Here is a 14,329-nt window from a genome sequence, read left to right as displayed (position 1 = left end):
TCTTTGGAGAAATGTCTGTTCAGGTCTTTTGCCCATTTTTTAATTGGGTTGGTAGTTTTTTTGTTGTTGAGATGCATGAGTTCTTTATATATTTTGGAGATTAAGCCCTTATCAGATGTATGGTTTGCAAATATCTTCTCCCAATTGTTAGGTTGTCTTTTCGTTTTGTTGATGGTTTCCTTTGCTGTGTAGAAGCTTTTTAGTTTGATGTAGTCCCATTTGTTAATTTTTTCTATTGTTTCTCTTGCCCGGTCAGACATGGTGCTTGAAAATATGTTGCTATCCAAAGAACTTGAAAACACCAATGCATAAAGATACATGCACCCCTGTGTTCATTGCAGCATTATCCACAATAGCCAAGACTTGGAAGCAACCTAAGTGCCCATCAAGGGACGAATGGATAAAGAAGATGTGGTATATATACACAATGGAATACTATTCAGCCATAAAAAACGGTGAAATCCAGCCATTTGTGACAACATGGATGGACATTGAGGGTATAATGCAAAGTGAAATAAGTCAGAGGGAGAAGGTCAAATACCGTATGATTTCCTTCATTGAGTAGTAGATAATAACAACAATAAACAAACACATAGAGACAGAGATTGGATTGGTGGTTACCAGAGAGGAAGTGGGGAGGGAGGAGGGCAAAAGGGATAATTCGGCACATGTGTGTGGTGATGGGTTGTAATTAGTATTTGGGTGGTGAACATGATGTAATCTATGCAGAAATAGAAGTATAATGATGTACATCTGAAATTTATACAATGTTATAGAACAATATTACTGCAATAAACAAAAACTTAAAAAATAAAATAAAATAAATAAAAAACTGCCCCATTAAGATTCTGTTGTGGGCTGGAGTGAATTTGTAAAATAATTTGAGAATAGTTGACTTCTTTAAATTTTCTAATATCTCCTACAGGATCAAGGTGTGTGCCTCCATTTTTTTAGATTCCTTTTTATATCTGTGAGTAAAATTTTATGATTTTACCCTTAAACGTTTTCATATTTCCATTTATGTATATTTCAATATATTATTGTGGCTGATGTTATTCCTATTGCCAAGGTATCATTTTTTCCGTTATGTCACGTAATGGTAATAGCAGGTTTATAGGAAAGCAATTGATGGTTATACGCTAATATTGCGTTCAGCTACATCATGAACTTTTATCTGTTCTAATAGTTTTATTCAGTAGCTTATTCTAGAAACCTCTGATAGTTGGTCAATTATCTGTATAATCATATTTATAGCAACAATTAATTGATTCATTTTTTTCATCTAATTTTTTTCCTTGTTCGAAGGGAATGTTTCTAACAAGGTGTTTCCCATTTCTCATAGACTTTATTTTTTAGAGCATTTTTAGGTTCACAGAAAAATTGAGGAGACAATGCAGAGAGTTCCCATATACCCCTACCTCTATGCATGCACAGCCTCTCCCACTGTGAACATCCCACACCTGATGGTATATTTGTTACAACTGCTGATCCTATACTGACACATTATCACTCAGTCAATAAGTTACATTAGAGTTCACTCTTAGGTTGTACATTCTATGGATTTTGGCAGATGTATGAAGACATTTATCCAGCATTCTAGTATCATATAGGATAGCGTCACTGCCCTGAAAATCCTCTGTGCTCTGCCTATTCATCCCTCTTTCCCCCCTAACCCATGGAAAGCACTCATCTTTGACCATCTCCATAATTTTGCCTTTTCCAGGATGTCATATAGTTGGAATCATATAGTATATAGCTTTTCAGGTTGGCTTCTTTCACGTGGTAATATGCATTTAACTTTCCTCCATGTCTTTTCACGGCTTACAGCTTATTTTTTTCAGAGCTGAATTCCACTGAATTTTAGAGCTATATTCCATTGTCTGGATGTACCACAGTTTCTTTACCCATTCACCTACTGAAGTACATCTTGATTGCTCCCAAGTTTTGGCAATTGTGAATAAAGTTGCTATAAACATGATGTGCAGGTTTTGTGTGGACATAAGTTTTCAGTTCCTTTGGGTAAATACCAAGGAGTGCAATTGCTTGATCATATGGTAAGAGTACGTTTAGTTTTGTAAGAAACTGCCAAACTGTCTTCCAAAGTGGCTGTACCATTTTGCACTTCCACCAGTAATGAATGAGAGTTTCTGTTGTTTCACATCTTTGCCAGCATTTCATAATGTCATAAATAGTCTTTTTTAAAAAGAAAAGGAAGAAAAAGAATCAAAGAGAGACAAATGACGGAAGTAGGATGAGGAGTCATCAACTAGAAGAATTCAATTGAGTCAAAACTGAGGTGCAAGCAGCTGAGATAGAATTTAACTGTCATCCACCTCCATTCCGTCTGACATGTCCCCACTAGCAGGCATCCCAACTGCAAGTGCCACTTTGTTACTTTACATTCACATACCATCCATGCCTGAGCTTGACCTATGGGCTTCCAAACTGAAATTTGAAGGAAGTTTCTGACTCTCTACCAGTTAGTTGACTCAACTGTTAAAATGGGAAATATAATAGCTTGTAGATTTGTAGCAATGATTGAATATGACAAATTATGTGTGCACATTGTCTGGCCATAGTTAACAATCAAAAAATATTGCTGCTCTTTTCATCACCACTATTGTTATTAGCTACAGAAGGTTTTGCAACCCAAAGGACCTGTATGCAGGATAATGATAGAATGTTTCCAGATATAATCATCTCAATGTTATTTTGATGACTCAGTTTTTATAGAATATTATAGCCCTCCTCCTCCTAGCCCCTGGAAACCACCGTTCTACTCTCTGTTTCTATGAATTTGGCTTCTCTAGATCCTCATACAAATGGAATCATACAGTATTTGTCTTTTTGTGACTGGCTTATTTCACTTAGTGTACTGTCCTCAAAGTTCATTCGTGTGGTAACATGTGACAGAATTTCCTTACTTTATAAGCTGAATATGAATAATATTCCATTATATGTAGGTACCACATTTTGTTTATCTGTTCATCTGTCCATGAACAGTAAGGTTGCTTCCACCTCTTGACTATTGTGAATAAGACTGCTATGAACATGGATATGCAAATATGTGTTTGAGACTCTGCTTATAATTCTTCTGCATATGTGATCAGAGGTAATCTTGATTTCTCATATCCTAATTCTTTTGTTAATTTTTGAGGGACCTCCAGGCTCTTTTCTTTTTTTTTTTTTTTTTTTTTTTTACATTTTTATTGATATTTTAATGGTTTCTAACATTGTGAGATTTTGGGTTGTACATTTTTGTTTGTCCTTCACCCCATATATGACTCCCTTCACCCCTTGTGCCCATCCCCCACCCCCCACCCCCACTTCCCGGGTAACCACAGTCCAGTTTTCTCTGTCCATGTGTTTGTTTATATTCCACATATGAGTGAGATCATACAGTGTTTGTCTTTCTCTTTCTGGCTTATTTCACTTAACATAATACGCTCCAGGCCCATCCATGTTGTTGCAAATGGGACGATTTTGTCTTTTTTTATGGCTGAGTAGTATTCCATTGTATATATATACCACATTTTCTTAATCCAATCGTCAGTCGAGGGACACTTAGGTTGCTTCCACTTCTTGGCTATGGTGAATAATGCTGCAATGAACATAGGGGTGCATAAGCCTCTTTGGATTGTTGATTTCAGGTGCGTTGGATAGATTCCCAGTAGTGGGATGGCTGGATCATAGGGCATCTCTATTTTTAATTCTTTGAGGAATCTCCATACCGTTTTCCATAGAGGCTGCACCAATTTGCATTCCCACCAGCTGTGTATGAGGGTTCCTGTTTCTCCACATCCTCTCCAACATTTGTTGTTTTTTGTCTTGGTGATTATAGCCATTCTAACGGGCGTGAGGTGGTATCTTAGTGTTGTTTTGATTTGCATTTCCCTGATGATTAGTGATGTTGAGCATCTTTTCATGTGCCTATTGGCCATCTGTATATCTTCCTTGGAGAAGTGTCTGTTCATTTCCTCTGCCCATTTTTTGATCGGGTTGTTTGTTTTTTTGTTGTTCAATTGTGTGAGTTCTTTATATATTATGGAGATCAACCCCTTGTCAGATGTATGTTTTGCAAATATTCTCTCCCAGCTGGTTGGTTGTTTGTTCATCTTGATTCTGATTTCATTTGTCTTATAAAAGCTCTTTAGTCTGATAAAGTCCCACTTGTTTATTTTTTCTTTAGTTTCCCTAGTCTGGGTAGGCATGTCATCTGAAAAGATTCCTTTAAACCCAATGTCAAATAGTGTGTTGCCTATATTTTCTTCTATGAGTTTTATAGTTTCAGGTCTCACCTTCAGGTCTTTGATCCATTTTGAGTTAATTTTTGTGTATGGCGATAGCACATGGTCCACTTTCATTCTTTTGCATGTGGATGTCCAGTTTTCCCAACACCATTTATTGAAGAGACTTTCCTTTCTCCATTGCATGTCCTTAGCACCTTTGTCGAAAATTAGCTGTCCGTATATGTGTGGTTTTATTTCTGGGCTTTCAATTCTGTTCCATTGATCTGTGTGTCTGTTTTTGTACCAGTACCATGCTGTTTTGATTACTATTGCTTTGTAGTATGTTTTGAAGTCAGGAATTGTGATGCCTCCTGCTTTGTTCTTTTTCTTTAGGATTTCTTTAGCTATTCGGGGTCTTTTGTTGCCCCATATAAATTTTAGTATTCTTTTTTCTATTTCTGTGAAGAATGTCATTGGGATTCTGATTGGGATTGCATTGAATCTGTAGATTGCTTTAGGTAATATAGACATTTTAACTATGTTTATTCTTCCAATCCACGTGCATGGGATATCTTTCCATTTCTTTATGTCATCGTTGATTTCCCTCAATAATGTCTTGTAGTTCTCATTGTATAGGTCCTTCACCTCCTTGGTAAGATTTATTCCTAGGTATTTTATTCTTTTTGATGCAATTGTAAATGGTATTATCTTTTTGAGCTCTCTTTCTGTTAGTTCATTATTAGCATATAGAAATGCAACTGATTTTTGTAGATTGATTTTGTACCCTGCAACTTTGCTGTAGTTGTTGATTGTTTCTAACAGTTTTCCAACAGATTCTTTAGGGTTTTCTATATATACAATCATGTCATCTGCAAATAGTGAGAGTTTCACTTCTTCGTTACCTATTTGGATTCCTTTTATTCCTTTTTCTTGCCTAATTGCTCTGGCCAAAACCTCCAGTACTATGTTGAACAGGAGTGGTGAGAGTGGGCAGCCCTGCCTCGTTCCTGTTCTCAGAGGAATGGCTTTCAGTCTTTCCCCGTTGAGTATGATGTTAGCTGTGGGTTTGTCATATATGGCCTTTATTATGTTGAGGTACTTTCCTTCTATTCCCAATTTATTGAGAGTTTTTATCATAAATGGATGTTGTATCTTGTCAAATGCCTTCTCTGCGTCTATTGAGATGATCATGTGGTTTTTATTCTTTGTTTTGTTGATGTGATGTATCACGTTGATTGATTTGCGGATGTTGAACCATCCCTGCGTCTCTGGTATAAATCCCACTTGATCATGGTGTATGATCTTTTTAATATATTGTTGTATTCGGTTTGCCAATATTTTGTTGAGGATTTTTGCATCAATGTTCATCAGCGATATTGGCCTGTAATTTTCTTTCTTTGTATTGTCTTTGTCTGGTTTCGGTATCAGGGTGATGTTGGCCTCGTAGAATGATTCAGGAAGTGTTCCATCTTCCTCTATTTTTTGGAATAGTTTGAGGAGTATGGGTATTAAATCTTCTTTGAATGTTTGGTAAAATTCACTGGAGAAGCCATCTGGTCCTGGACTTTTATTTTTGGGGAGGTTTTTGATTACTATTTCAATCTCTTTACTTGTGATTGGTCTATTCAGATTCTCCATTTCTTCTTGGTTCAATTTTGGGAGGTTGTATAAGTCTAAGAATTTATCCATTTCTTCTAGATTGTCCGATTTGTTGGCATATAATTTCTCATAGTATTCTCTTATAATCCTCTGTATTTCCATGGTATCCGTTGTAATTTCTCCTCTTTCATTTCTAATTTTATTTACTTGAGCCTTTTCTCTTTTTTTCTTAGTTAGCCTGGCTAAGGGTTTGTCTATTTTGTTTATCTTCTCGAAGAACCAACTCTTTGTTTCATTAATCCTTTCTACTGTTTTTTTGGTCTCAATATCATTTATTTCTGCTCTGATTTTTATTATTTCTCTCCTTCTGCTGGCTTTGGGCTTTGTTTGTTCTTCTTTTTCTAGTTCTGTTAGGTGTAATTTAAGGTTGCCTATTAGGGCTTTTTCTTGTTTGTTAAGGTGGGCTTGTATCGCTATGAGTTTCCCTCTCAGGACCGCTTTTGCTGCATCCCATATGGTTTGATATGGCATGTTATCATTTTCGTTTGTTTCCAGATAGTTTTTGATTTCTCCTTTAATTTCATCAATGATCCATTGGTTGTTCAGTAGCATGTTGTTTAATCTCCACATTTTTGTCACTTTCCCAGTTTTTTTTTCCTGGTTCATTTCCAGTTTCATAGCCTTATGGTCTGAAAAGATGCTTGTTATGATTTCAATCCTCTTAAATTTATTGAGGCTTGCTTTGTTTCCCAACATATGGTCTATCCTAGAGAATGTTCCATGCGCGCTTGAGAAGAATGTGTAGTCAGCTGTTTTTGGGTGGAGTGCTCTGTATATGTCTACTAGGTCCATCTCGTCCAGTTTTTCATTTAAGTCTAATATTTCTTTATTAACTTTTTGTCTGGATGATCTATCCATTGCTGTAAGTGGGGTGTTAAGATCCCCTACTATTATTGTGTTGTTGTTGATTTCTCCTTTTAGGTTTGTTAATAGTTGTTTTATGTACATTGGTGCTCCTATGTTGGGTGCATATATATTTATAAGTGATATGTCTTCTTGATGGAGTGTCCCTTTTATCATTATATATTTCCCTTCTTTGTCTTTCTTAACCTGTTTTATCTTGAAGTCTACTTTGTCTGATATGAGTATGGCAACACCTGCTTTCTTTTGTTTGCCATTAGCTTGGAGTATTGTCTTCCATCCTTTCACTCTGAGCCTGTGCTTGTCTTTAGTGCTAAGATGTGTTTCCTGAAGGCAGCATATTGTTGGGTCTTGCTTTTTAATCCATCCTGCCACTCTGTATCTTTTGATTGGAGAGTTCAATCCATTTACATTTAGGGTAATTATTGAAATATGAGGGTTGAATGTTGCTGTTTTGTCACTTATTTTCTGGTTCTTTTGCATTTCCTTTGTTTCTTGTCCCATTTGTTTTGGACTGCCAATTCAGTTTGGTTGTTCTGTCTTATGATTCTTCTAGTTTTCTCTTTGTTTATCATATGTGGTTTTAATTTGATTATTTGTTTAGTGGTTACCTTGAGGTTTGGGCAAAAAATCTTCTGTATGAGATAGTCCATTATCTGATAGCCTCCTATTTCCTTATACTAAGTCAATTCAGTCACTTTCCTCTTCCCCTTCTAAGTTGCTCTTGTTATACCTTATTCTATCTTGTGTTGTGGCTGTGTGTTTACAGTGATGAGGTTAAATTTATTTTTGGTGAATTTCTTCCTTTGATCTTTGAGTTTAGTATTTAAGTGGTTGCTAACCTATTCCGGTAAAGATCTACTATTTCTCTGATTTTGTCTGCCTACTTTTCTCCTTACTCCAAGCTTTGTGTTCCCTTTCTCTTCTTGTTTTCGGGCCTGAGGGCCTTCTTGAGTATTTCTTGTAGTGGCGGTCTCGTGGCCATGAACTCCCTTAGCTTTTGTTTATCTGGGAGAGTTACTATTTCTCCATCATATTTGAAGGATATTTTTGCTGGATAGAGTATTCTTGGCTGAAAGTTTTTGTCTTTTAGTATTTTGAATATATCATTCCAGTCTCTTCTAGCCTGAAAAGTTTCTGTTGAGAAATCCGCTGAGAGCCTGATGGGAGTTCCTTTGTACGTTATTTTTTGTTTTTGTCTAGCTGCCCTTAATATTGTTTCTTTGTCGTTGACCCTGGCTAGCCTTACCACTAGGTGTCGTGGTGAAGGCCTTTGTCTGTTAATATATATAGGAGTCCTGTTGGCTTCGCTTACTGGTATTTCCTGCTCCTTCCCCAGATTTGGGAAATTTTCAGCTATTATTTCCTTGAATAGGCTCTCTGTTCCTCTTTCCCTCTCCTCTCCCTCAGGAATACCTATAATTCTTATGTTACATTTTCTAATAGAGTCCGATATTTCTCGGAGTCTTTCTTCATTTCTTTTTAGTCTTAGTTCTCTCTCTTCTTCCATCTGGAGTATATCTGTATTCCTATCCTCTAAAGTACTAATTCTTTCCTCCATATTGTCAGCTCTGTTCTTTAAAGATTCCAGATTCTCCTTTATCTCCTCCATTGTGTTCTTCATCTCCATCAGCCCTGATAGGTTTTTCTTTATGATTTCAATCTCTTTTGTGAAGAAACTCCTAATCTCATTGAATTGCTTGTCTGTGTTGTCTCGTATTTCGTTGAGTGTTTTTATGATAGCTATTTTGAAATCTCTGTCATTTAGTTTATGGATTTCTGTGTCTTCGGGGTTGATTTCTGGTTGCTTGTCATTTTGTTTCTGGTCTGGTGATTTCATATATTTTTGCATTGTGGTTCCTGTGTTGGTTTTGGTTTTCCTCATCCTGGAAGTCTCTGGTTGCACTTTCCACCTGCCGCCACTGTGTGGTGGTGAAGGGCTGTGTAGTCTAAGCCCCCTGCGCTCTGCCCCAGTTTTTCTGCTGCGATCCGCAGTTTTGTTTTGTTTTGTTTTGTTTCTTTTCCCCACTGCGATCCACGGGTCCAGTCCAATTTATTCAGGTCTGCCTCGGACCGCTAGATCTGGTCGAGCTGCAGACTCCGGGTTGTGGGGAGGGGGGAGCTCTCTCTTTTGCCCTCTGGGTCCCTGACGTGGGAGGCTTCTCGTTTGCCCCTCTTTATCCGCTCTCTGGGTTGCTCAGATGTTGATGGTAGCCCTGTGGCTCCTCTGAGCCCTCTGTGCGGGAGTTTCCCACTGGTTGAGAGCGCCCGAAGAGCTGCAGTTTCCCGCCGAGGGCCGCCCCTCCCCCCTCTCTGGGAGCCGCGCGGACCGGATCGCTGATCTGATGGGGAGGGAGCGGAGTTCTCCTTACCTCTCCCCACTTCCTCCGGGGGCCCAGCACGTTCCGCTCTCAGATGTGCGGCAGTGTGGATCCCTCCGCTCCAGCTTTTGACTGTCTGGGATTCCGTTGTTTGTCTGTGGCTGTTACTTTTGTTGTATTTTGTGGGGGAAGAATTCACGGGAAAGCTCACTCCGCCATGATGCTGACGTCACTCCAGGCTCTTTTCTTTAGCAGCCGCACCATTTTACTTTCCCACCAAAAAAATGCACAAGTGTTCCTATTTCTCCACATCCTTGCCAACACTTCTTTTCTTTCCTTTTTTTGGCATAGTAGCCATCAAAATGGGCATGAAAAACCCATGTGGTATTGACTTCAGATATGAAACACAGCAAGAAAACACTGGGGCAAAAAATCTAGATATTTCTCACCTCACCCATCCATTCTGCCACCATTGCCCAGAGAGCAAAATGGAAAATCTCCTTTATTTGGCCCATCTTGTCTATCCAGTCACAAAGCCTTAGCCTTAGCCTATTCCACTGTGTGCTACTGTATCTTACAGGTAACCTGGGTTCCTGATGTTCCCTCAACAAGCCACGTGGTTGATGCTGTCTTGTCTTCCTTCCTGCTGTTCCCTCAGCATCCCTCCTCCAAACATTTCTCCCTGTCAAAATTCTATATATTCTTGAGTGCCACTCAGATGTGCTCCTCTATATAACCAGCTTCACTTCCCAATGCATCTACTCAGAACTGTCCACACCTCCACCCGCATTTCCCGAGAGCACTCTGCTCATGGTTGGGAGAGGTGGGGACAAGCATCTATGGGCTCCTCTACTGCGGGGCCGTGAGGACTCAGCAAGTGTGATCATCCTAATTGACAAGTAAAACTAAAGAGGAGCTTCTTTTTATCAGTTTAGAGCTTGATTTGATTTCAAATCTCTGTGATATTTTTGAAACATTAGAGTAGGAAATTAGCAGTAAAAGAGATAGTCTTCCTCTTCAAACTGCTTTCTCTTGGGGTCTCAAAAACCACTTTCTTTCATAATTGTCACCATGCTACAAACTTTTCTCCTTCAACTGCCCAGAGAGAAACATGGCATAGCAGGCATCATTTTATACTAAAATGCACCCTAATCAAGTTAAGGGTTTGTTAATTCACTTTCATTCATTTATTCAAGGAATATTTGCTTATCTTCCTCTCTGTGCCAGGCACTGTGCTAAGAAAAGATGGGCAAAACCAGACACTGTTCTGAAATTAAGGAGCTAAATTCCAGGGGGTCTTCCATCTGTTAACTCATTACACATTTGTAAAGCTACAACCTTGGTAATTGCTACAAAGGAGAGGTGCATGGTGCCAGCAATGTCTATAAATGGGAACTTTGACCAAATCATTGAAGAGTGTGATACAGATGACTGGAATCAGCCATGATGACGAAGGGAAGGCTGGAAGCCAGACCTTGTGAGTTACCATGTGCCATGTGGGCAGGATCAGTGAGGCTCTCTAAGTACAAATAGCCCTGGGCTCCCCAGGCTCTTGAGTCCAGCTCCTAATTGCTCATCATTTGCTGAAGCTGAAAGCTCAAAGCAAATAAACCACCACGAGGCTGTCCCTCTCTGTTCTGCTAGTCACTCTGGCCCTTTGCTGCTATGAGGGTGAGTATCATTTCTAATCAGTCCAGCACCAGCCCTGGGAAGTAACCTTCTCCGAACTAGGTGAACTTAATTAGGGGTGTGAACAAATCAAAATCTAAACTTTTCCTCTACTTGTGAACTAGTCCCCCAAAAGCCCAGGGCTCATTTTATTAAATCTCCATACTCTGGAATTTTACAAAAAATCATTGCAGGCAAATTTTAAGAATTTTCCACCTGAAGCCTCATGCCTTGCCTCTGACCTGTGTTTGAGAAGCAGCAGGACATAATAAGATGTGGAGTGAATCATGGCTCTGCCACTTACCAGTGCTTTGACCTTGAACAAAATGCTTAATCCTCCAACTCTCCTCTTATCGTTGTTTTTACTGCTACCAGCAAGGATAGCTATGACAATGGAGTGGGAGGTTGTGAGTCAGGAGCCAGATCTGTGTATGAAGAAGACATCTCATAGTTATCAGATGTCCTCCTTCCAGAGATTTTTACCTGCCAGTTGAGTCCACAGCTTTTTAAATCATAGATTCAGACTCATAATCTGGAAGGATTTTTGGAAAGTTCTCGGTTCAAGAAGAGCTGGCGTTCTCTGAAACCCTGAATAATAAATCTTCAAATGGGCTCTGTGAATCAGCAGCACTCAATGTGTCTACAAGTATGAGTAGTTTTCTAGGATTATCACCAGGAATTGTAGTAGAACTAGTACAATCATTAGGACTACAATTTCTATTTTTCTATATTAATTCTAACCATTTATTCAACACTACTTTTGCATATCTTCATGCCCTCAATACTGACCCAAGTCTTGTTGAGTCTTTCTCTTTCATCTGACTTTCTAACTGTTCTCTCCTTTCCCTGTGGAGTCTCTGATTTTACCCTCTCCAAATTCTCTGCATAGTTTGATGTCTGACCAGGGGTCAGACCAGTGCCTGGTAAGGTATGTCCTGGGCTGCAGGGTGGTTTCAAAGACTTGGGGGGATGGAGAATCCAGACCAGGAAAAGTGGTTACCTCAAGTCTCAGCACAATTCCAGTGGGGTCAGGAATGAGCCACACTTCCTGCTTCTCACTCTCCCCAAGGAATTCTGTACACCACTGCAGAATAAAAGAGCCAATCATAATTCTGTGTATAAACTTCAAATGTATTCAAACTCATTAACCTTACTTCTTTTAACTTTTTAGCCCTGTCTGCATCCAATGACATAACCCTATGCTTTAATTTAGTCTGAAAATAGCATCTTCCGACATACAAATAGTTTACTTACTTATCTCCAGATTTCTTCTCCCTTTTCTGATCTCTGGTAAAATCTGACTATACCATTCACTTGAAAAATTGATTACTAAAATCTCCTCTTTCCCAAAATCTATGACAAAATAAGGTGTCACTCTTTTGACAGGTAAAAATTAATTTTTTGAAATCTAGGAAAAGGGAATTTCAGCAAACCAGGCGAGTCTTGGAAAGTAGTGGGCGTACTTTACTAAGGATAAAAACTAAACGAGACATCGGGACACCTAGTGTCCAGTCTTAGCTCTGCCACTTGCAGTGTGAACTTAAGGATACCATGACCTTGAGGGTCTCACATTCTTATCAGCACAATGATAAGATGGGAAAATAAAATCCTGGGTACCTGTCTAGTTCTAATATCAGGAGCCACAGGAAAAATCAACTTTCCTTATATCAATTGTATTTCTTTCTCTTCTTCTCCAGCCAATGCAGTTGTCTGTCCAGCCATTGTTACTGATATGGTATCCTCCTTCTTCTCCTATGAACTTACCTACAAGTTACAACTTCCGAGATTTGGTGCCCCTAGAGAAGCTGTTGATGCCAGGTTGGAAATGAAGAGATGCACAGATAAGATCTCCTTTAGGAACAGACTGCTAATTTTAAAAGCACTGGTAATTTCTTTCTTCTTTGTGCTTAAAGGCTTCTGATCAGGTGAACATCCAGGGAGGAGGTGGGGTGCTGCTCTTGGGGGGCACGGGTGGTGGAGGCACCTGCCTCACTGCTCACCTCTGATACAGTGACCCATGGCCACAGGGTGAATGATAACATTACACCTGCGGAGCTATACCACGACTGCACAGAGCATCTGGGGATGTTCTTCCTTCTCAGATCACATCCCTGGGTGCCAGGTTCCCCATAGTGTCCTGAGGATGAGGACACCTGGGGTCCCATGCAGTGATATTGAAGGGCCAAAGCACTGCTGCCTCCCTGCCTGGGAGCTTTCCTGAGGGTGAGTTCCCTCACCCAGTGCACACAGTCCCTGTGGAATCTCATGGGGAGTGTTGGGAGTGTTGAATTGGGAGACAGGGGGAGAGGGGAAAATAGCTCCCACCCTCTGCCAGGATGAGGGACAGGGCTAGCTGGGTTCTCTGCCAGCTGCTGAAGAGCCAAGGCCCACTCCTTGCACCTCTATCCACTTTTACACTCCTTACCTATGACTCTCCTCTTTATCATGGCCAATGGGCAGAGACCCTCCTTGTTATGTCTTCTGCAGCCACATCTGAAGGTGAAACACTTAAATTATGTCTTTATCGAGAAATCAGATATTTAAAGGTGTCTCTCAGCCCATCTACCACTGGATTTAGCTCATGAAGTTCAGCTGCAAAGTCCCATAGACACTGGATTCTCAGTGTTGAGAAGCACATGTGCCATTAGGTTGAAGTTCCACGCCTCAAGGCTTGGAATCTCCTGAAAGCAGTACTTCCCAAGTCCTCTCCCACCCCTCTCCTGATTTCTCAATGCTGTGTCCCCTTTAGAGTGAAAAAGTAGAGTCCTCTGTCCTGGGACATCAGAGAAAAGAAATCCTGGAATGCTCTGTCCAAACCTTCACCCCGTCCTTCCATAGAAACCTGAGTCCTGCTCTTGGGTCACCTCAGGGTTTATTTGCTGGACTATGGAAATGGTTCTTTCCTGACTTGCATTGTTGGTTGTAACTGTAACAGATAATATTTAGTTCACCTACACACTGAGGTCTGCCTGGTATCTTCCATTTGCCTTTTGTTCATTGAAATTTCATTGACATCTTGGTCTGTGTTAACTTGTCGCCTCCAGGAGCAACATGACTGACCTCCCTTTTCTTTCTTTCTATTTTTATTTCAGGCTAAAATACTGTTGAAGTGTGGTTACAAGGATTTATTAAATTTTCTCTCATAGTACCTCTATCTTTCCATGATCACCTGATCGTCGCTGGAAAATGTAAAGGTTTCAACATCTTGCTTCAATAAATCACTTGCCCTGCACTTCTCTACTTCTCTTGTCATTATCCAACAGTCTCTGGCCTCGAGTTGAGTGGTTTTCATCATGAAGCGACCATTGGGTGTTGTCACTAGTAAATTTCAGAGACTCAACATCCAGTTACCCGTGGCAGCCTGAGTTGCAGGGATCACAAGAGGAAATATTCGGTCGTGAATCATCCTGCATTACTTTACACATTTCCCGTTCATGTGGCCATGAGTGGAAAGGATGGTTAAGGGAAAAAACAATAAAATGTTCCTGCTACTGGTCTTGTATTGAGGGACACCTGCAGCCTAACTGTCTTCCCAGTCACGTGGTTCCCAAACAACAGCATCACTAATGTTGTGGCCTCATCATAACAACC

General features: G+C 39.9%; 1 protein-coding gene across 1 annotated transcript; it reads left to right on the top strand.

The window, feature by feature from the left end:
• Positions 1-10,497: 10,497 nt before the first annotated feature.
• On the top strand, positions 10,498-13,884 carry LOC131395289 (secretoglobin family 1D member 2-like). Its single transcript, XM_058527221.1, has 4 exons — positions 10,498-10,547; positions 10,692-10,741; positions 12,436-12,623; positions 13,831-13,884. Exons 1-4 carry the CDS (start codon positions 10,498-10,500, stop codon positions 13,882-13,884), a joined length of 342 nt encoding a protein of 113 aa, XP_058383204.1.
• Positions 13,885-14,329: the final 445 nt, after the last annotated feature.

Source organism: Diceros bicornis, chromosome 31, assembly GCF_020826845.1.
Source record: "Diceros bicornis minor isolate mBicDic1 chromosome 31, mDicBic1.mat.cur, whole genome shotgun sequence".
NCBI lineage: Eukaryota > Metazoa > Chordata > Mammalia > Perissodactyla > Rhinocerotidae > Diceros > Diceros bicornis.
Note: the sequence above shows the minus strand (reverse complement) of the source record. Positions and strands in the feature narration are given on the sequence as shown.